The 23,228-nt window shown below is 47.1% G+C and overlaps 1 protein-coding gene across 1 annotated transcript in view; it reads left to right on the top strand.

The window, feature by feature from the left end:
* The first annotated feature begins 2,445 nt into the window (after window positions 1–2,445).
* Window positions 2,446–23,228, top strand: part of LOC134439668 (insulin-like growth factor 1 receptor) — a 92,119-nt gene continuing 71,336 nt past the window's right edge. Inside the window, exons 1-3 of the mRNA XM_063189573.1 lie at window positions 2,446–3,701; window positions 18,425–18,717; window positions 19,721–20,021. Coding sequence (XP_063045643.1) covers window positions 3,608–3,701; window positions 18,425–18,717; window positions 19,721–20,021 — 688 coding nt within the window. The 5' untranslated portion in view covers window positions 2,446–3,607. The remainder of the gene's footprint in view (window positions 3,702–18,424; window positions 18,718–19,720; window positions 20,022–23,228) is intronic.

Raw genomic sequence — 23,228 nt, 5'->3', positions numbered from 1 at the left:
CCGTAGGTGTGCCAAATATTTATCATCCCCAGTGTAAGTATTTAACACCTGAAGGCTGGCATGTTATACTATGGATCTGACTAACTCAAACAAAGCTGAACAAACAAGGTCTGAATACGGTCACAGGTGCCATTGTGGTGCTGAATTGAAGGCTACGATGTGTTTTTATGTCTGCACTTTATATTGAGAATGAGTAGCCTATTAGTCACGTTCACATTTTAAAATTGTGTTTGTTTTGTTCATGTTTGCCTATTGACTAACAATAAACAGGCTGCGAGAAAACGTTTGTAAAGCAAACATTCTATTTTCCTGCATGGAGTTGAGTGGTGCTGTGAGTGGAGTCCCGTTAACAATGGCACAAGTCTTTTTAACGTTCTGCTTCTGTAAGGTGTTGAACGGGCGGTTGTGGTGTGTCTATTGAGCACAAACCAGGGGTTCCCAAACTATGCCCCGCCAAGGCCCCCCCACATACCGTTATATTCCAGTCAAGGCCCCCCTTACATGGGTCGTGCCATACTATTCTACTGTCCGTCCCGTTTCACAACTGTGTAGTCTATGTCTGTGTGTCAGTGCCCCACTGCAGTTTAGTACCAAAAGATTATGTTTATCATTTCTGGCGTTGCCATGGCAACGGTCTTCTGACAGGTATGTCTGACCGAAAATCACTGATCTAAGTCTCATCATTGTTCCTTTTTCATATTTTTTGGTTATTTCCATTAGCATCAGACAGCTTTGTGAGCATTAAAGTGGTCTGAAGCATATAATCATTAAAATTTAAGTCCATTACCTACATTTTGATGGACAATACATTATGGCGAGATTTTGGGCATTATAATCAGATGATGTCATAATGACGTCATAATACCAGATAATGACACAAAAATTATGTCATTCATAGATGTCTATATGTAGATCATCTCCCTAAAGTTTGGTGGTCATACCGCATTCCGTTCATGAGTTATGAGGGGGGGGGGGGGGGGGGGGGGGGGGGGGGGGGGGGGGGGGGGGGGGGGGGGGGGGGTCAAAAGAGCCCCCCCCCCAGGCCCAGGAATGCCAAAAAAGCCCAGTCTGAATAGGGTTAACACATTTCAGTAATAATATTATGCAGTTCTTTTCCTGCCAACCTGCCGCGGCCCCCCTAACACACCCTCGCAGCCCCCTCTTTGAAAACCACTGGCATAGTAGACACATAAGCAACTGAGCTGTAAATGTAACTGGACACTCCACTCAAGCCCTTGCCCTGCGCTGGAGTATCCACCTTATTATCCATGGGTTACAGGGATGTCGCCATTACTGTTTGAGGAAGCCATCAGTGGTTCCCAAACTTTTTCTGCTGTGACCCCCTTTTGAACCTAACAATATTTCGCCACCCCCCCACCCTCCATATTCCAAATGACATTTTTCGTTGTTGTTGCTTAATTTTAATACATTTCCTATGAATTAAAATGTCAATTTAACTAGGAAAAGTTGATCAGACAAGTGAATTGAGTTACTGACCAATTCATGGAATTATGTTAGCTGTTGACTTGCGGATTTACCGTTTATTATGCAAAGTTACTTCTCTCTGTCTCTGACCCCCCTGCATTACCTCTGCGACTTTATTGGGTCAGAAGTGGGCCCTGAACATTTGGGACAATTTCGAGTGGGCCCCACGTTGGAAAAGGATGGGAACCCCTGGTCTACACCATTGGTGTGAGTTACAGCCGTGAGTGTTGTGAGTGGTGTGAGTGATGGACAAACCCCTGGTTGGGGCAGGTATTGGGATGTGTGTGTGTGTGTGTGTGTGTCTGCATTTGTCCGTCCGCAGTGTTTGCGCCTTGTCGGCAGGAAGTGCCAAACACACCGAGTGGAATTCACGACCACCACTGGCCCTTCACCCCTTTCTCATGTAGGCTCTGTGGTGCTCTATCAAAGAGGATGGGCATCGGCCTCCTCCCCTTAGAACGACAAATTAATAGAAAATAATAAATCAATAAACAGAAAAACAACCAAACAAAAGACAATTTGTGGAAATAAGACGAAGAAAGAACACTATTACATTAGGCCTACATCACACTTCACTGGCGCTTTTATCCAAAGTGACTTAGTTAATTTGGGTATTGGTTACAGTCCTTGGAGCAGTGTGGGCTTGCCTTGCTCAAGGGCACTTCAGCCATGGATGGAGAATGATATGAGGTGCGTGGGATTCGAACCTGCAACCATCTGATCTTAATATTAAGCCACAGTTGGATCTATAGGCTACCTAAGTATACCGATGTGGCGATGTTAATATCGCAAACTAGGCTTCTATGTGTAACTTTATAGCCTATATTTATGCCTCAATGCCCAAGTTTACGTGCGTGACGCGCACCGGCATCCCCAAAAATCGGCACATTTACACACGCGGCAAAATAGTTCAACCTCAGAACTCTGATCTTGGAGAATCCACTCCGGGTTTTCCGCGGGACGTTTTCAAACTAGCCCAGTGAGTGAGTGTGTGAGAAAAAAGGAGCCCTGTTTACAGCGCTGATCCACGGCAGACGCGCCGCCGAACCGCTAGACTAGCCGCTACGTTCACACGCATATGAACTCCATCGACTGTAACAACGGAGAAAAGCATCTGTTTGCATTTAGGACTTAATATCTCATACTGGAGCGGCTTTTTTTGAGGAGCATTCAAACGCTGGTGGCCTATGCTTTTTGGGACAGCTACGACTACGTTGCTAACCTCTCAACGTTAGAATTAAAAAATCTCAGACGGCGAGGCTGATAAAAGACAGAAGGGTGGGAGCAAGAAAAGCGGTCTGTAGTTCATGGAACCATTCTCGCTGTGCTTATTTTGGTTTTAAACGGCATCCGGGATTGGCTATTCACTGGGAGTGTTTGGCTTTCTGAAATTAACGTTATCCATTGGAATGTCGCTCTGAATGTGCTGTTCAAGCCTCATCTGCACAATGTCGTCCACGTCTGACCTACCACCACACGCTAGCTAGCTAGCTAGCCTTCTCAAGCAGCGTCGAGGAGTACCGTGCATCTGAGCGAGGAGTCTTGCCTCCGTTATTTTTTTTTTAAGAAATGGAATATGAAGATGCGGACGATAAAAGGATTGGAATATACAGCCTGTATTTCGAGGCACTTATGCACACATCGGTGTACGGATTACGCGACTTGTGAAGACATTCGAATACCATTGATATTCGCATGCCCCATGCCGAAAAAACCCTAGCGTAGCTAGCAGGCTAACTGGCTTGAGATCTCCCCAACAACAGACTCCCGAGAAATTCCAGCGCACGCCAAAAGGCTGGCTAAGAGTTTGTTGCATGGCTAGCTAACATTAGCCAATTTGTTTGTATTAGAAGGTTTAGTTTTTCACTATTCAGATGAGCAACTGATTGTTATTATTCTAATTTTGTAAATAAAGTTGCCAAGGACCTATTAGACGTGATACAACCAAGCCTGACTGGATTGAAATTAGCTAGCAGTGCTAGCTTTTTTTCAGGACTGGACAACAACCGCAAGCTAGGTAGCCTACGACGAGGCTATCTACGCATATTGAACTGACTGAAATCAGTTGAAAGACTTAAAAGAAATATTTTGGTTTGGCGGAGGACCGTATTTGTTCACAGGAATGAGGTCTAGTAAACGAAGAAATTATTTGACCTTGTTTTACGGTCTGCTGCTGTCCTTCTCAACAATTTACATCGGGCCCGCAAATGGAGAAAGTAAGTGGCAATGTGTACCCTGTGTTTTCACCTAAATGCGTGTGAGCCCATTCGCGGTTTTGTTTTGATGCATTGATTTTATTCTTTCTCAGGTTGACTGTATACTATCGGGAATGCCAGTTAACATGATACTTACACCAAGCACCATGAAAACTAAAACTGCTCCTAAAAACTCCACCTCGCACTTCAGCCGAAATGCCAGTGTAAACTGGGTCACCATCACCTTACACAATGGAAGCTGTATGTTAAATTTAGTTCACGAAATTCTCCGTTTTAAAATTACGTTGGTAGAGGTGAATTCGTTACACGGTACCAAATGCAGAGTTGCTTTCAATAGGGCGTGTAAACTCAATTTCGAAACCTAAAACCCAGGAATTGGTAGCCTACTGTGGGGAGCGCAAGAACTTTGGCAACACATTTGCCACTGATTGAACATAGTATTACATGATTAGAAAACACGAGATGTAGGCCTAGTTCTAGGCCTAGAATCTATAGGCCTAGTTATTATGCATTCCTGAACTTCAGCGCTAGAACGTGAACATTGATCTTCTGTAGCTTCTAAGACCAGCTGCTAGACGAGATGTTCAGATTTGCTGGCATCCGTGGCTGGACATAGATTTTACACCAAGTGACGTTGTGAATTAGTGGCTCATTGCCAGATACTTTGGTATCTGAACTATTTCACATTACTCGTAGTCTAGTTATGCATTAGTAGTTGGCACGTTTTCAAGCACGGTGACAAAAAGTAAAAATGGCACGTTGTTACACGTTTCTTCCCTTGTTTTTATTTAGCCTACCACCTTAAGAACATTCCTCTGGTAAACAACAGGTAGTTGTGAGCAGCGTCAGACACCACCAGACGAAAGTCACCTGTGTCATACAACTCTGGCGCTTTTAACTACAAGCTTAATGACAGTGTTGAAATTTTAGCTGTAGGGAACTGTTCGTTTTGCGAACTTAAAGGTGGCTGTCCATTCCACTGAGAGACTAATGAGAAACAGAGAGACTCTGAATGTAAGAGTCTGAAGAGTTCTTAGTTATGGCGTACTGGAATCAGAAGGTGTTTATCTCGTGAGAGTTGACCTCAGTGGAAGGAACAAAACGGTTGCCAATCATTTCTAGGCAATATATAGCACTATACTTTTAAAAAAAACAAAGTTAAGGGGTAGCCACAGCCAAATTGTTAAAAGAGGTCGCAGGTTGCAGTTTTGATTCCCACCCTGACCCTTACCTCGCCCTACATCTCCAACCATGGCTGAAGTGTCCTTCAGAAACGCACCTAACCCCACACTACTCCAGGGACTGTAACCATTACCTTGTAAACAGCTAGGTCACTTTGTATAAAAGTGTCAACAAAGTGAAATGTCATGCAATGTAAAGACCATCTGGGTGAAGTGTGTTTACAGGCGCACACTTGTTAGTTGTCCCCGGACATCATGACAAGCAGGGCATACATGTGCAGTACCACCCATGCTGCTGCACCCCATTATAGTGCCCTGGTGAGTCCCATTGTACTGCTGGAGACGTAACGTCTGGTCTGGTCCGGTCTGGTGGCTCACAATGGAGGCAGTACAGCACTGAAACAATCAGGTAGAATATGAAAAGGGGGAATAATGAAGTCCCCTATGCAGTACATCCTATTAGTTTCCAGGGCTGGGGGATGTGCAGTGACGTTTGTCAATGGAATCAACTGGTAGACTGTTATTGGATTTTGTCGTTGTAAGTTGTTAACAAATAAGTAAGGAAATCAACACAGCTAAGTGTACCAGTGTGCAGTGTTTTTTTTACACTTCTTCTTAGTAAGGTAGGATGGTTCGTGCCAAGAGCTCTGGACAAGGCATGTGGCTGTAGCCGGGTATCTTCACAGGCACCGATGTAGTGTGGAGGTGAGGAGAGAGAAGGGGGGTCACGGAGTGCACTGCACACAGACGACAACACACTCAAGGGAAGCAGCCGCCGCTTATTTTCAGATTTGAATCGTGTTTGGACTTCATTAGTGTTTGAAAAACGCACAGACACACACAAGCACGCACACACTTTTGAGCCACCTTCCAATGTCTTCATGTGTGTTTGTGTGACTTTGTTTTTAATTTGCTCAGCATGGTCAGAGAGTGAACGGCACAGTTGCTTGCCTCCTTGTTGATGTGTGCACGTTTAAACTTTTCAAAAGCTTAGCCACCAAATTTCCATCTTTCCAAGTAAATGGCAAACAGAGCTGCCTGGCCTGGGCTCCTCGTCCCTGAGTGTGGCAGGGAAAGGTGTGTGTGTGTTTTCTCCTCGTCCCCGAGTGTGGCAGGGAGAGAGCGCTACGCTGTGCGTTTTAAAATAGCCGAGCGAAAACACCTTCACTTGTGGAACAGACCCGGTCTGTTGATGGGAAGAGTGAGGAGTTTGTGTGTGTGTGTGTGTGTGTGTGTGTGTGTGTGTGTGTGTGTGTGTGTGTGTGTGTGTGTGTGTGTGTGTGTGTGTGTGTGTGTGTGTGTGTGTGTGTGTGTGTGTGTGTGGCTAGGCCTGTAGGCCTGAGTCTTGGGGCCAGTGGTTGCAACACTGCTTGACCAAATGATGTTGTCTTCTCCTGAGCTTGAAGTACACACATACACACACACGCACACACACGCACACACACACACACACACACACACACACTGAACTGGCACTGTAAAGGGTGGTTTATGCCTCGAGATCAGCGTCACTGCATCATGATGCAGTGAGCCGCGCAGTTAACGGAGTGAAGCCCCCCCCATCACGCAGGTACTCTGGGGCACCTCCCCGAAATTGTGTCTCGACGCAGGGAGCGACGGCGTGAAAGGGCGAAAATAGGTCTCTGATTGGTCCTCTCGACCAGCCTGCTCTGTCCTCGAGGCGAGAACAAGCGCTACTTCCTTGTTCTAACCTTCGTTGGTCTACGGACTGTGAGCTCTTCATTAAATAAGTTGCCCGTGCTTTGTTGTTTGATTTATTTACACGAACCAAAGACAACACATGCGCTTGCAAGTTACGACGCTGAAGTTATTTGGACAGTTGAACAGTGGTTCCGAGGTCGAGGAAACATTCCGCTTCGTCCTCGACAAATGAGCCACTTCTTTGTTCCAAACTACCACTGTGGCTGCCAGTGCGATCAAACATGCACGTGATATAAAGGTTTAATGTTTCATTTTCATTCTCGTCGAGTCTGTGATGCTAAAAAACAACCGACACGTCTAGTTTACTCTTTGTATTGAAGGCAGTTTCAGCGTGGAATGACATCGCGCAGACCGTGCTTCAAAACAGGGCATAAACCAAAATTAACTGCATCATGGCTGCGACAAGCTCACTCTGTGGCACAAGTAGGAAGCATAACCCGCCCTTACCACCTGATGGCATCATGATGTTCAGGCCCGGTGCTCTCTACCCGAATTGTGACTATCAGATACGGACGTGTACATTCCCTTAGGCCTCTTTAGCTTTCTCTCTCTCTCTCTCTCTCTCTCTCTCTCTCTCTCTCTCTCTCTCTCTCTCGTCTCTTTCTGTGACTACATGCTTCTCTCTCTCTCTCTCTCTCTCTCTCTCTCTCTCTCTCTCTCTCTCTCTCTCTCTCTCTCTCTCTCTCTCTCGTCTCTTTCTGTGACTACATGCTTCTCTGCCTGTGTGATTGTCTGCATTTCCCGGTTTCTCATTCTCTCTCTCTCTCTCTTGTTCTTTCTTGTTCTCTCTGGCTCCTTCTCTCTCGTCTCTTTCTGTGTCTATCTCTCAGTTCCTCTGTTTGTATGCTTGTCTGTGTTTCTCAGTTTCTCCCCCCCCCTCTCTTATCTGCTTCTTTATCTTTATCTTTATCTCAAATCTCAGTCTGTGAAAAAAACATAAACAATGTTTTAAAGTGGCGCTAGCCTTTGTGAAATATCAACACTGACATGATTACTTGTACATAGACTGCACCAGCTGACATTTCACTGTAACCTGTGCAATTTATGTCACCGTATTTAAATATTTTTTGGGCTCTTTGAGTCTTTATGTCTTTATTTAGGACAAGACGATAGAGAGTCTGACAGGAAGCGAGTGGAGAGAGAGATGGGGAAGAATCTGGAAATGAGCTCGGGCCAGAATCGAACCCAGCTCCTTGGCGTGACATCATGGCACACTAGCTCACTGAGCAAGCCTTGCCCCCTGTTTCTATGCATTTCTATGACAAACAAACCGCCCCTGTGGTTGTCATTCCTTGTATCTCCACACAAATGTTAATTTACCACACTGGAGAATGCTGCTGTTGGCGTTTCCTGGCTTGCTTCCACGTTAGAAACGTCTGTTTTTGTTTTTCTCACTTGTGAGTGGGTCGTTGCCAGTTGCCCATGACTCAGTAGTTTATCTGCTGGGCTGGTTGGTTTAGGCTCCTGTGTTGTTTTGTTGCCGTCTCGGCCGACTGCCTTGTCAGCTTTTGGGGCATACTGTAGGCCTGATAACCACTAAGTCTGTCGGTCTCTTCTCTCTATCTCTCTGTCTGTCTGTCTCTCTGTCTGTCTGTCTGCATCTCTGTCTGTCTGTCTGGCAAGCCAACTCTCCCTTCCTGCCTTCGTTTCTCGTTCAGCCCTCTGCCCAGTGAGCTACTGGGCACAGGTCTGACAGACAGATAAAGAGATGGACATACTGTGAGGCTGCGTGTCGAATAGTTTGTCTCTGTCTCCATCTTTCTGACACTTTTTATGGCAACCCCGTGGCCAAATGGTTAAGGCGTTGGGCTTTTAGATCCGAGGGTTGCAGGTTCCAATCCCACCCGTCCACTCCCCTCCGCACTCCATGGCTGAAATGCGCTTGTGTAAGGCACCTAAACCTACTGCTCTAGGGACTCTAACCAACACCCTGTAAATGATGAAGTCCCTTTGGATAAGTGTAGTGTAATATAATGCAATATAACTACCTTTTTCTCTTTTTGCCTCTGCTGACTGTGTCGTGTGCGTGCTGTTAGGTGTTTTTCACTGGTCTCGTAGTGACTCAGTCTGTGCCTCTCTCTCTGTCATTCTTTCTGTCTCTGCTGTCTGTGTGGGGCTAAGAGGTGCTGGTGTTAGTGTTGGGTTTGTCCCCAGGGCCCCGATAGTCACTCACACATGCGGCACGTGAACGTGAACAGTTCAGACGCACTCCTCCGCTTGTCTGTCAGCTCTTCTCTCTGTGTGTCGTCTCCTCCCATGTCGGTCTTTCTCTTTGTCTCTCACTCTCTTTCTATACGTTTTTATCTGTTTCCGTCATCTGTTTATTTGTTTTGTCTATCGGTTTCCCGCCTTTTTTCTCTCCATCTCTGCAATTTATTTAACTTTATTTGTGTAGCACAATTTATTCAAGATGTGCAGTTCAATGTGCTTCAATTACGAAAAAGACACATGTTTGACAAAAGTGAAGATGGGTGGCTAGCTCAGTCTTTGGATCTCATGGGATAGCAATGTCAGAAGAATCGCAACAATCAGAAAACTTAAAACAGAGCCCCTGGTGGGAACGGGGTGAGGGAAATCTCTTCTCTCTTCTCTCTCTTCTCTCTCTCTCTCTCTCTCTCTCTCTCTCTCTCTCTCTCGTTTCTCTCGTCTCTCTCTCTGTCTCTCTCTCTCGGGCTGTCCTGTGTCCCTGTTGTCCAAATCTTTTACGTATGTGTGATCCTGTTACGGGGTGATGGGTACGCTGCGGCGGTTGTTTTTGCCACACACACACACACACACAATGCCACACAAGACTCAAGAGTGCACCGCCCTGCCCTCGGGGAGAGGAGAAACACAAAAGAAGCAGAAAGTGAACAGTTTGTGTGTGTGTGTGTGCGCGCATGTGGCGCGTGCATGTGGCTTCTCTGGTACTTGTCATTGTACAGTATGTGTGTGTGTGTGTGTGTGTGTGTGTGTGTGTGTGTGTGTGTGTGTGTTCTCTGGTACTTATCATGATTGTGTGTGTGTGTGTGTGTGCGTGCGTGTGTGTGTTATGGTATCTAGCTCTGTCTGCCCAGTGTCAGGTGTGTGTGCTACTGAATCCTGTGCATCACAACACAACAGGGCACGCACACTCACCTGAACTCTCATACTGTTTACCTGGACAGGCCTGAAGCACACCTGAGTTCTCCCGATACACGCACGCCGCTTATCTGGACAGACACCTGAACACACCTGACCTCTCCTGGTATGTGTGTGCTGCTTCTGTTACAGGTGCTAGCTATTACTCTTGGCATTATAATGTCTACAAGCCCTTGTTTATGCCACTGGTATCTGGCCCCAGCTCCACGTGTGTGTGTGCGTGTGCGTGCGTGCGTGTGTGTGCGTGCGTGTGCGTGCGTGCGTGTGCGTGCGCCCGTCCGTCTATCTTTGTGATTATGTAGACACATACAGACAGACACACAGACAGACATAGGACTGAGTGTCTATTGACACTGTTTGTATAGAGCTAATGCAGGGCTCCAGACTAACTTTTTGCCCTGGTTGCACTGGTGCGCCTACATTTTTTTTTAGGTGCACCAGCACAAAATTTAGGTGCACCCAAATGTTTTCACCACCCCATACACACACGGACCTCAGCTTTAAAAAATAATAATTGAAAATAATAACAATAGCAACAGTAATAGAATAATAATAATAATACTATTATTATTATTATTCTTATTATTATTATTATTAATAATAATAATAATAATAATAATAATAATAATAATAATAATAATATTGTTGCTATATTTAAAAAGACCTGGAGCCTTTCATGTGCATGTAGGCTAGTCTTCCAAATGTGCTCCTAAGACATCTTGGCTACAAGCAGCTTGGCTGGTAGAAAAGACCAAATTAGTAGCCTTTTAGTCAGTATGTGTTTGACTAGTAAGATCAACATACCAGCCTTTTCTGCAGTAAGGCTACGCACACGGCACAATCACAGAGTTACAATATGAAGATAGATAGATGGATGGATGGATTTTTTTAACAAACCCTGCTAAAAATGTCATGATTTTAAAAATCATTAGACACAAATAGCCTAGCCTATGTTTAGGCCTACAGTGGAATCTGAGGTGAATTGGGTTTTGTCTATTTCCCCGTTTTTGAGCGCTCTCCCTCTGCATATAATGATTGTGGTATCTTAGCAAGCGCTACGAACAGACACGACAGCACTAGTGCGCTCGCTCGCTCACTCTCTCTCTCTCTCTCTCTCTCTCTCCCTCTCTCTCGTGCTGTCTCGAGGTGCATGAACGATGCCTTGTCGACTGATAGACAGTATGTAGCCTGCCCTAGTCGCTATCAAAAAACTCTCGACATACTAGCGCGTCACCTGTTGTGTGGCCAGCTCTGCACGCGGCTGAAACGGGCAATTATCCGCACCCGTCTGCGTTTTTGTGTGGCAATGTTTAATATCCGCTCAAGCCATTTAGTTTTCCCCCGTGATTGTGACTCTCTCGTGTTTAAAATATCCTCAAGTCATTTTTCTGTTTTTACCGTGATTGTTACTCTCTCGTCCGTTGCAAAACTCGCCTGGTTGAGAACACAAAACTCGCTGGCACATGTGAACTCGGATAGTTGAGCGAAGTCGAACATTCTATTCTGAAACGTCGGGCTGCCTGTGAACGAGGAAGGGGGAGAAAGCTACCGGTAGTTCAGCGGAGTTGAAGGAATGACCGCATCGACACGTTTTATTGTGTGATGATGGGCCACTACCGTAGAATGACTATTCATTTTATGTCCATTTAAACGGTTGTTTGGTAATATATTTTGTTCTACTGATGGCTGGTCGCACCGGTGCGCCTAAAAATATTTTTTAGGCGCACCATTGAAAAAAATGGGCGCATATGCGACCAAATTGGTCGCACTCTGGAGCCCTGAGCTAATGGACATCAAGACCCAGTAGCCACAGCAGTGTTCCTCTCCGTTCACTCTGTGTTTGCACCGCTAATACATGAACAGACAAACAGTCGCAGACATTTTCTGTCTCTCAAATGGTGCACTTGTGCACTTGAGGCGCTTTCTTTGACTATCAGAATTGCTCGCACTGAAGATGTTGGTAAATTCACTGCATTTAAACAGTTAACAGTCTCTTATTTCTGTAAGTATCATTGATGAGGCGACCAACCTCTTCATGTTTAGCCAAGTATTGTATGTGACATAGTTACCATTTGGGGTGAAGGAAATGTAAATACAAGAATGAAAAGCTGTGCAATATAAACACTAGCCAACTGATTTTTTTGGCGAGCTAAATGCTATGCTAGTTTGTCACTTCCAGTAAGGGCACAACGTTAATGGTCCAAACTTTCCCACGGCAATCACACTACGCACTAAAGGCCTCAGTGCACTGTGTACAGTATGCACTAAACACCACAAGTGCACGATGTGAGACAAAGAAACAGTGTCTATGGGCATATGCTTATCTGTGCAGAGAGCCAGACACAAACGGGAGGGGAGGGGAGAGCCAGGCGGGCAGGCAGGCAGGGGAGAGGTTGCAAGCAGGCAGGCAGGCAGGCAGGCAGACTTGCAGGCAGGCAGGCAGGCAGGGGAGAGGTGGCAGGCAGGCAAGCAGGCAGGGGAGAGGTTGCAGGCAGGCAGGTAGGCAGGCAGGCAGGCAGGCAGGGGAGAGGTTGCAGGCAGGCAGACAGGCAGGCAGGCAGGCAGGCAGGCAGGCAGGCAGGCAGGCAGGCAGGCAGGCAGGCAGGCAGGGGAGAGGTTGCTGACAGACAGGGAAGGGGAGCGGAGGAGGGGGCAGGCAGGCAGGCAGGCAGGCAGGCAGGCAGGCAGGGGAGAGGTTGCAGGCAGGCAGGCAGGTAGGCAGGCAAGGGAGAGGTTGCAGGCAGGCAGGCAGGCAGGCAGGCAGGCAGGCAGGGGAGAGGTTGCAGGCAGGCAGGCAGGCAGGGGAGAGGAGAGACAGACAGACAGACAGACAGACAGACAGACGGGGGAGAGGTTGCAGGCAGGCAGACAGACAGACAGACAGACAGACAGACAGACAGGGGAGAGGTTGCTGACAGACAGGGAAGGGGAGCGGAGGAGGGGGGAGCCAGGCAGGCAGGCAGGCAGGGGAGAGGTTGCAGGCAGGCAGGCAGGCAGGCAGGCAGGGGAGAGGTTGCAGGCAGGCAGGCAGGCAGGCAGGCAGGCAGGCAGGCAGGCAGGGGAGAGGTTGCAGGCAGGCAGGCAGGGGAGAGGTTGCAGACAGACAGACAGACAGACAGGGGAGAGGTTGTTGACAGACAGACAAAGAAGGGGAGCGGAGGAGGGGGGAACCAGACAGACAGGCAGCCAGCCAGGCAGGCAGGGCAAGGTCACAGAGAGGTTATCATGGGTAAACAGGAACTAGGGATCGCCATAACAGCAATAGTGATAGGCATGTTTGCTTGCTTGTGTGTGTGTGTGTGTGTGTGTGTGTGTCTGGTGATGTTTGAGTTTGACAACTAGAGAGCCACAACATTGATAATGTGTGTTTGTGCCTGTGTGTGTGTGTGGTCAAGAGAGCCACAACAATGATAGTGATAGGTGTGTGTGTGTGTGCGTTTGTTTACAATAGTGATAGGCGTGTTTACACAGAGGTGAGAGAGCCACGGGTCCTTGAGGGACCAGTGTGAACGGAGAGATAAATGGAGAGAGGGATAGATAGAGAGAGAGCGAGAGAGGAATGGAGTGAGCGGGAAATATTTTGAGATGATTGTGTTTGCTTTTATTTGTGGACAGGAAATGTGACTGGGTGTGGTAAACAATGAAGGAAAAGTGTGTGTGTGTGTGTGTGTGTGTGTGTGTGTGTGTGTGTGTGTGTGTGTGTGTGTGTGTGTGTGTGTGTGTGTGTGTGTGTGTGTGTGTGTGTGTGTGTGTGTGTGTTTGTGTGTAATAGATATGATCTTTCGATCAGATGATGCTTTTCCCAGTGTAGGGTCTTTAACGCTGGCCTGAGTGTTTGCTTTTATTTGAGGACTGGAAATATGACCAGGGTGAACATAGTAAACAAGTGAAGAAAAAGTGTGCGTAATAGATATGATCTTCCGATCAGATGATGCTTTTCCCTGTGTAGGGCGAATTAGGGGTGGGTATTGGCAACAATCTCACCATGTGATACATATCCTGATACAGGGGTCAGGATACGATATGTATTGCGATACATGTGCATCCCGATACACGGTCTTCAAGACGATATATTTCCTGACATGAAGGCTTTTTTTTGTTTTATTCTTTTTACATTTTTAAGAAAACAAACATGTGTAATCAAATGTTACTTTTTTGTTTTTAGAGCAAGAGTTACACTGTATTTTACGTAAAACACGACCTGCACAAAACTGTTGGCCTACTCCATAGCAAGGAGCAACTGTCAGATGCAGTTGCAGCAACTTGATAAACCAATTGTTTGTTGCACATGAAATATCGATACTGACGCTTCCGTATCAATACATGTATCGTGAAGAGGCCTGCGACGATGTATCCCAATAACAATATTTTGAACACACCCCTAATGCGAATACACCAGTCAGAAACACAGGGGTAACGTGCCAGTTTGCTCTCACCAGAGGTCTACAGGTAATAAGCTTACTTACCCTGTGTGAATTTATTGAATATGCGTAATGGCTGTGTTTTGGTGCAAGGTAGAGGAAATCCAAGGCACTCAAGGTTGCAATTTTATACTCTTCATTTGTCTACAATGCCTATGCAGCCCTTGAGTTGTGGTGACTGTAGCGTCTCAGTGGCAGCATAATTCCCAATTATATTATAGTGATAAATGGTGATGGGGCCCTATGTTGTTTAAAAGTTGTTTCAAGTTGTAAATGACCCGGGAAGCTGCGTTCTAACAACATCTTGGTCACGCGTTCAGCACCCAGGAAGTGCAAAGAAACTGAATATGTAATGACCTCAAAAGGGTCAGCTGTGGTCGAATAGTGAAGGAGGTGGTCTTAAGATCACAGGGTTGCAAGTTCGAATCCCACCCTTACTTCTCCCTACACCTCCATCCATGACTGAAGTACGATACGATACGATACGATGATACTTTATTGTCAGTTTGCACTGAAATTCAGTTTGCATCCCTGAGCAACACTCGTTAAGACAAAACAGAATACAGAAAACAGAAAAACATAGGCCTACACAATAACATCACATCACAAGACTATTGCACAGCTGACAAAACAAAGACACAGGCCTATGTACAGGCAAACATACATACATACATACATACATACATATATTACATACAACCCACATAACTTGAAGATAATACCACCATGAAGTAAGAAATACTACTGATTTAGCAAAAGAATAGATTGATGTATGAAAGCATGTTTAAGTCTGTTGCGGTTGAAGCGGGGAACTCTGAAACGCCTACTTGAGGGTAATGGCTGATATTCTTGGTAGAGAGTGTGTGTGATATCTGTAGAGATGCATGTGGCCAGTCGGAGCATACTTTTATTATGGGCTTCCTGGAATAGGTTTGCTATGGGCAGCCCAATGATCTTAGAGCAGATTTTAATTTGCCGTTGGAGTTTTGCTTTATCTTTTACAGAGAGGCTATTATACCAAGCTGTACTGCAGTAAAGCATGACGCTCTGGATCACAGATGTAAAAAATAAGAAAATGATTTGGGCACTAGCACCAAAGGATCTTAATCTTCGCAGGAAGTATATGCGTTGCTGTATTTTCTTACAGGTGAAATCAATGTGGTCAGTCCAAGTCAGATTTTGGTCGATCATAACACCCAGATATTTATAGGATGGGACTTGGCTGATGTCAGAGTCATGTATTTTTACGGGAGGTAGTTGGAGCTTGGGCGGTTTACCAAAAATTATCTCCTCTGTCTTTACTGTGTTAATAATGAGGTAGTTGTTATCACACCAATCAATTAACCAGTCCACATTGCCTTGGTACAGGGTGTGGTCCTCAGGTTGTGTGAAGAGGGTCACTAGAGTAGAGTCATCTGAATATTTGAGAAGATATTGATTTGGAACATTGGTGATACAGTCAGAAGTATACAGGGTGAACAACCTGGGGGAGCTTATGCAACCCTGGGGAACTCCAACATTGGTGGTAATGGGAGAAGATAGTGTGTCATTTACCTTGACCAGCTGTACCCTGTTTGTGAGAAAAGAAAAATACCAGTAAATAATGTATGGATTTATCTGAAACTTAATCATTTTGGACAAGAGTAGGTTAGGCTGAATGGTGTTAAATGCAGAAGAAAATCAAGGAAGAGAGCCCTGGCATAGGTGTTGGGTTTATCCAGGTGTTTCGATATGATGTGCACCAGTGTAACCACAGCATCCTCTGTGCTACGACCTTGTTTGTAAGCAAATTGATATGGGTCGTGAAGCCCCCCCATTTGTCTATTGAGATGTTTGACTATGATTTTCTCAAGTGATTTCATGATCACTGATGTAAGGGCTATTGGCCTATAGTCATTATGCTCCTTGGGACATTTCTTTTTGGGGATGGGCTTAATATGAGATGTTTTCCATGCTAGAGGTATGTGGTGGGTGTCTAGTGACTGCTGGAAGATAGGTTGCCAAACTGGGGCAAGTTCCCTGGCAAAGGTTTTAAGAATGAGTGCACTACTCTGGTCAGGTCCTAATGCTTTCCTTGTGTTGTTGCGCTGGAAAGTAGCCCTGACCTCCTCCACTGTTATATTTATTCTGTCAGAGTTGCATAGTTTGATAGTGTTAACTAAATCTTCACAGTCATTGAGGTGAGAGGAAGAATCAAATCTGCAGAAAAAGTCATTCAGTTCATTTGCAAACATGAGTTCATTTCCAGTTACAATGGGTTTATTGGAGGATGTCATCCCAGTCATTTTTTTCATGTTATCCCAGAGTCTTTTAGGGTGTTTTTCTTTAAATTTTTCCTCCAGCTGATTTCTGTGCACCTGTTTAGCTTCCCTTAGTGCCATTGTGCAAGGCACCTAACCCCACACTGTTCCAGGGACCGTAACCATTACCTTGCAAAATAGCGAAGTTGCATTGGATAAATGTGTCAAGCACAATTACACACAGCACAGGGCCCCCAAGGCTCCCCTTCGTGCTGCCTGCTTGGCAATAGGGCCCCCATCACCAACATGGGAGGGCCCTGGGGCAAATGCCCTCACCCCTCTCACCCCCCTGTAGCTTTGCCCCTGCGCCAGCTAAGGGTAATAAGGTGGTGTCTGTCAGATTAAACAGCCAATGGGATACCAAGCACAAACACCATAGTAAAAGGCTATGTTGAACGGACTGCGAACATAGTAGAAGCGCTCCAGAAGTCTCATAGAAAAGGATGCTACCAGTAGGCCTGACCGCCGAAGAAGCAGCAGCAGGTTCCTTTCCGAATCTAGAATCTAGAATGTGGAGATACGTGTTGTTGTTGCCATGGTGATTAAGTTGGTGTGTACTGGTAAACAAAAGGCAGTCGGGAGGCCTGCAGCGCTTCTCAGGGCCAGACCAGACGTACTGTAGTCTGTACGCCAGTCAACAATGGAGACCCGGTCACACCAGCGCTGGCCTGAAAAGCTGCCTGGCTCTCCTCTCCTTCTGTTGCTCTAATCCCTCTTTCAAAACAACCCGTGGGGGTAGGTGTGATTTGGTGTGTGTTTGTGTGTGTGTGTGTGTGTGTGTGTGTGTGTGTGTGTGTGTGTGTGTCTGAGTGGGTTGAGAAATATTCAACCACATTGAGTAAACTTTGATATTCCTTTGTTTCACTTTTTGTTGTTTTGTTAAAAAATTGTTCTGTTTTCCACCCCAGACAAAAGACACGTGTCAACATGCCATTCTTTGGCATTACTTTGTGTGCCTCTCCTTCACTCTTTAGGCCAAAGTTTAGCTTGTCAAAAGGACTAAAAAAAAAGACTTGTGCCCTGTTCTTGTTTTGTACGCCATCAAAGGCTGTGTATGAAGCACAGCCAACGCTCCTAAATAAATGTTTGTGCTCGCATGTTGACTTCAGGACTTTTGAGGCTTAAAGTCAGTATTGTGCTGTAGTCATCAGGCAGTTCCCTTCAAGGCGAAACTAAATGGCGTCTTTGTAATGGCAGATGTTTTGTGTATGTAGGCCTATGGCGGGGAAGGAAGCGTTATGATGCACGCCTGGCGCAGGCTAGGACACGCCAGCATGAAAACACTGCTTTGTGTCCTCAACAGGGGAGGATAGTAAGAGGGAGTGTGCCTATGTTCCCCGGGTCCTATGTTCCCCGGGTCCTATGTTCCCTGGAACCTCGGGTCCTATCTTCCTAGGGCCCTATGTTCCCCGGGTCCTATCTTCCTAGGGCTCTATGTGCGCCATGTTCCCCGGGTGCCATGTTCCCCGCTGGGCGCTATGTTCCCCGCTGGGCGCTATGTTCCCCGCCGGGTGCTATGTTCCCCGGGTGCTATGTTCCCCGGTTTGTATGGGACCGGGGAACTTAGGACCCTTTTTCTAAAAAAGAGACTGTATTTAACAGTTTCTGTCTGACTTGTCTCTCCCCTCTTTGCAGTCTGTGGCCCGAGCATAGACATCGGTAATGACCGGAGTTTTCACAGATAGGGCTTTCAGGCCCACCAGAATGGACCCGGTGCCCGCACCAGTTCGGCATTAAAGTGTAATCTGAGAAAACCCTTTTTTTACGGTTTGCATTGCGAACCAACTTTCAACCAACACGAACACTGTGGTGGTTCGCTATTAGGTGCGGGAACTTGCACTGGCACGGTTCTCAGTCGGCCAGAAAGCGATGACTGCACAAATGGTGAAGGGCTATCTGTTCTGTATTTAACAGTCTCCCCACCCCTCTTCACTTCTTTCTCTCTCCCCCTCTCCCCCTCTCCCTTTCTCTCTCCACAGTCTGTGGCCCGAGCATGGACATCGGTAACGACCTGTCGGCGTTTGCGCGGCTGGAGAACTGCACGGTGGTGGAGGGCTACCTGCACATCCTGCTGCTCAACAACCACGTGAACCAGGAGGAGCTGCGGGCGCTCAGCTTCCCCAAGCTCACCGTCATCACCGACCACCTGCTGCTCTACCGCGTGGAAGGCCTCTACTCCCTCTCCACCCTCTTCCCCAACCTGGCCGTCATACGCGGACGCAACCTCTTCTACAACTACGCACTCGTCATCTTCGAGGTGAACAACCTCAAGGTATGTTTTATTTTTTGTTTTCTTCTCTCGTATTTTTTCTTTCATTTTTTTTTTTATATTATCTTGCTGGGGCATGGTGGGGTCTTTGTCTACATCTATGCACTTCAAGATACAGCTTTTTAGAAGTATTTTCTTTAAGGGCAGTCATGGGTTAGCGGTCAGGGCATCTAGGTTGCATTTCTGGAAAGCGTAGTTGCTAACTATGTGGCTACTTTGCTGTTTGCAATGCAATTTCCCATTGGCAACTACCCAAGTAGCTACCTGCTAACTACTTCGCTTTCCAGAAATGCACCCCAGACTTGTAGCGCAAAAAGTAGGGGTGGGTATTGGCAAAGGGTTCACGATTCGATGCGCATCACGATACACATGCCACGATGCGATTCTATCACGATGCATTGCGATTCATGTACTACTGTGATGCATTGCGATATTTACTTCAGTAAATGTGTAAAATACAGCTTATTTGTCAGTTGCTGTGTAGAAGTCAGTTCATTCTATTTAAGCATTCTATCATCTGGGAGAGAGCTTACATCACAACAGAAATATTACCTATTCTCTACTGAACAAAATAACCCGTGGCAAATTGAATTTTATTGTTATCAAATAATCAATTGTCATGAATCCATGCATTATATTGAGAAAATAAGTATCACGATACCTTGTCATGAATCGATGCATTGTATCGTGAGAGTAAGTATCGCGATGCATCGATATGACGATTATTTTGCACACTCCTAGCAAAAAGGCTGCCGGTGTGTGTCCTGACGCTACGGGGCGGTGCGCGTGAAGAAGCGCTCTGCTAAACACCATCCAATATGCAACACCAAAGCAAAAAGGCAGTAACTGTTGTTTCCCCCCAGCATGTCTGTGTTGTCTACATGTTTTCTCATCTGTAAAGCTACTTTGAGTATCATGAAAAGCACTTTATAAAACATAGGTATTATTTATTATTATTAACTGTGCCCTCCAAACTGAGAAATCTGTCCGACCTGCTTGGTTTCAGGACATTGGCTTGGCCAGCCTGCGCAACATCACGCGCGGCGCGGTGCGCGTGGAGAAGAACCAGGAGCTGTGCTACGTCAACTCGGTGGACTGGTCCCTGGTTATGGACACCAGCAACAGTAAGAGCAACTTCATCGAGCACAACAAGCCCGTGGCCGAGTGTGGCGACGTGTGCCCCGGCGCCATGGATACGGAGCAGGCGCAGCATCAGCACCAGCCGCCGCAGCATCCGCAGTGTGTCAAGACCAACTTCAAGGGCAAGGACAGGCACCGCTGCTGGACCTCCACACACTGCCAGAAAGGTAGGAGCAGCTCACGGTTACTGTCGTTGTTACTCTTACACGTACCTACGCACACTACCAGGAAGGTAGAGGAGGAAGGCTTTAGGAGCGGAGAGGAGAGGAGAGGAGATGAGAGGAGAGCACACTACCAGAAAGGTAGAGGAGGAAGGCTTTAGGAGAGGAGAGGAGAGGAGAGCAGACTGCCAGAAAGGTAGAGGAGGAAGGCTTTAGGAGAGGAGAGGAGAGGAGAGGAGAGCAGAGCAGAGCACACTGCCAGATAGGTAGGGGCTGCTCACTGTTGCCGTCGTTGTTACTCTTCAACTTACCTACGCACACTTCCAGAAAGGGAGGAGAGGGAAAGGATAGGAGTGTAAGATGTCTGAAGAGAAGAGAAGAGAAGAGAAGAGGAGAGGAGAGGAGAGGAGTGGTAAAGGAAAGGAGAGGAGAGGAGAGGAGGAGAGAGCTCGCTTACTCTTAAGGGCTCTGCATACTTCACGTGCGCACTTTGGCGCGTTTGGCGCGAGAACCATTAATGACGTCATCACTTGCGCCAGACTATTCATACTTCAAAAGCGCTTTCGCTCGCATTGTCGGAAGTGCCCTCTGCTGTTCATGAGAGAAACGGCAGTATCTTTCGCAACTCGCAGCGTGAGTTCTATGGATGTATAAAATAGAAAGCCAAACACGGCTGCTGTAGCGCTATTGAGCGTCTGACTTGTGACTTACCACATTGAAACATATATTTTTTGTTGTAGCCTACATTGCCAGATCATTCAAAGACCATGTGAGAGCATTGTTCTGGCGGCAGAATTTATAAATAGATCGCCGAACACAACGTGCTTCTGAACAAAGTAAACAATTGTTTCACTGAACAACATTTAAGAGAGAAGATAAAATAACTCTCTAGGACATTTTATTATCCTCAAAATGATGCAGGATCCATTCTGTAGTAGCCTACAGTAGTTGTAGCCTCTCTTCGCAACTCCTGCTTTGTCTGCCTACCTGCATGGTCGCTGGTGGCGCACGACAAGTTACAAAAAATGTGGGGTGCACGACGTCGCGCCACGGCAGCTTGCGCCACGGCGTGTGACGTCATTTTGGGTCACGTGACGGCGCGAGTGAGGTTGCGAGTGAAGTATGAAGGAGGGTAGCGCCAGTCACGACAAGTATGAATCCCCCTTTAGTGTTGCTGGACCTCCGCTCACTGCCAGAAAGAGAGGGGCAGTTTGGTGTTACTATCATTATTACTCTTACCTACCCACTGCCAGAAAGGTAAAAGAGGAGAGGAGATTAGATAAGGGGACATGAGAGGAGAAGCGTGGAAGTGAGGAAGAGAAGAAGGGGTGGGAGTGGAGTGGAGTGGAGAGGAGAGGAGAGGAGAAAAAAGTGTGGGGAAGAGGAGAGGAGAGGAGAGGGTGTAGGGGCAATGGGGTCAGTGCAGTGGGCTGAAGGCCAGTGTCTGCCTGTCTGTCTGTCCTTGATCTCCACGTCTGTCCTTGACGCTGCCGTTATCCACTATCAGTTAGCTTAGCAGGCCGGCACACAGACACATGCCAAACAGCTAGCCAGGGTGCCAGACAGGAGGAAAGTGTATGTGTGAGAGGCAGAGATAGTGTGCGTGTGCGAGTGATGGACTGAGTGTGTGACGGAGCATGTGTGTGTGTGTGTGTGTGTGTGGTTTGTTGTGTCTGGTGTAAAGGTCTTGATGCACGCGACATGAGCTTATTAGCTGCCAACTTCACTTGAACTGTCTGCTCGCACGCTGGCCTGCAGCTGTGCGTGTGTGTGTGCGCCTGCGCGTGCACGTGTGTGTCATCGCTTGAGTAAGAAAGACTAAGTTTGCGCACGTTTTGGCGCAAGAGGGGACAGAAGTGGAGTGTGGTGATTCTCAACGTGTGTGTGTGTGTGTGTGTGTGTGTGTGTGTGTGTGTGTGTGTGTGTGTGTGTGTGTGTGTGTGTGTGTGTGTGTGTGTGTGTGTGTGTGTGTGTGTGTGTGTGTGTGTGTGTGTGTGTGTGTGTGTGTGTGTGTGTGTGTGCGCGTGTGCGTGCGCGTGTGCGTGCGTGCGTGCGTGCGTGCGTGCGTGCGTGCGTGCGTGCGTGCGTGCGTGCGTGCGTGTGTGTGTGTGTGTGTGTGTCTATCCATGTGCATAATGGAGCGGTATCCTAGTCCTGCAGTCTTTTGGAGATGTTAACTGTACTGTATGTGTGTGTGAGCGCGTGTGTGCGTGCACACACGCATCACAGTGTAGTGGTATTCATGACCGCTGTTGTTTTTTTTGGAGCAGTTCACCTCAAGTGTATGTGTTTGTGTTTGTGCACACATCACAGTATAGAAGGGTATTCTGTTGAAGCTGTTTACTTCAGGTGTGTGTGTGTGTGCGTGTGCGTGTGCGTGTGCGCGTGCGCACACATCATCGCAGTATAAAGTGGTCTTCTCGTCTGATGTCTCTTGGTGATGTTTACTGCGCTGGCCTCGGAGTTGTTTGTGAGCGGTTGCCAGATGCAAAGCTGCTGGTGGTGTTGTCTCCTGGTGTGTGTGTTTGTGTGTGTGTGTGTGTGTGTGTGTGAGAGAGAGGCATCTGGAATTGTTTGTTTGTGGTTGCCAGATGTAAGGCTGCTGAAATTGTGTGTGCGTTTGCGTACAAGGCAGCTGGAGTTGTTTGTGTGCGGTTGCCAGATGTTTGTGATTTGGTGCGCGGAGTGGGGCACTGTGCTCTGTGCTCCCCCCCTCATTCTCCTGCATGCCGGGAGACGGTAAACACAGCCTTCCAGAATAGGCTGCAAGGATGGGCGGGGGAATGATGATGAAAAGTGTGTGTGTGTGTGTGTTGCTGTGATTCATGTAGCAAATTGGTTACATAGCACAAACAGCAGCGCGCGCGCGCGCGCGTGCGTGTGCGTGTGCGTGTGCGTGTGTGTGTGTGTGTGTATGCGTGGGCGACAGCATCAAACGTTTAGGACTTCACAGCTCCTCCCTCTGCATAATTACTGTGTGTGTGTGTGTGTGCGCGCGCGTGTGCATGTTGCCCCTTAAAGCTCCTCCCACTGCATAATAGTGATATGGGTGCTCATGCGCGCCTGTGTGAGAGAGAGAGAGAGAGAGAGAGAGAGAGAGAGAGAGAGAGAGAGAGAGAGAGAGAAGAGAGAGAGAGAGAGAGAGAGAGAGAGAGAGAGAGAGAGAGAGAGAGAGAGAGAGAGAGAGAGAGAGAGAGAGAGAGAGAGAGAGAG

The sequence above is a fragment of the Engraulis encrasicolus genome, chromosome 23 (assembly GCF_034702125.1).
Source record: "Engraulis encrasicolus isolate BLACKSEA-1 chromosome 23, IST_EnEncr_1.0, whole genome shotgun sequence".
NCBI lineage: Eukaryota > Metazoa > Chordata > Actinopteri > Clupeiformes > Engraulidae > Engraulis > Engraulis encrasicolus.
This window is presented reverse-complemented; position numbering and strand designations above follow the sequence as displayed.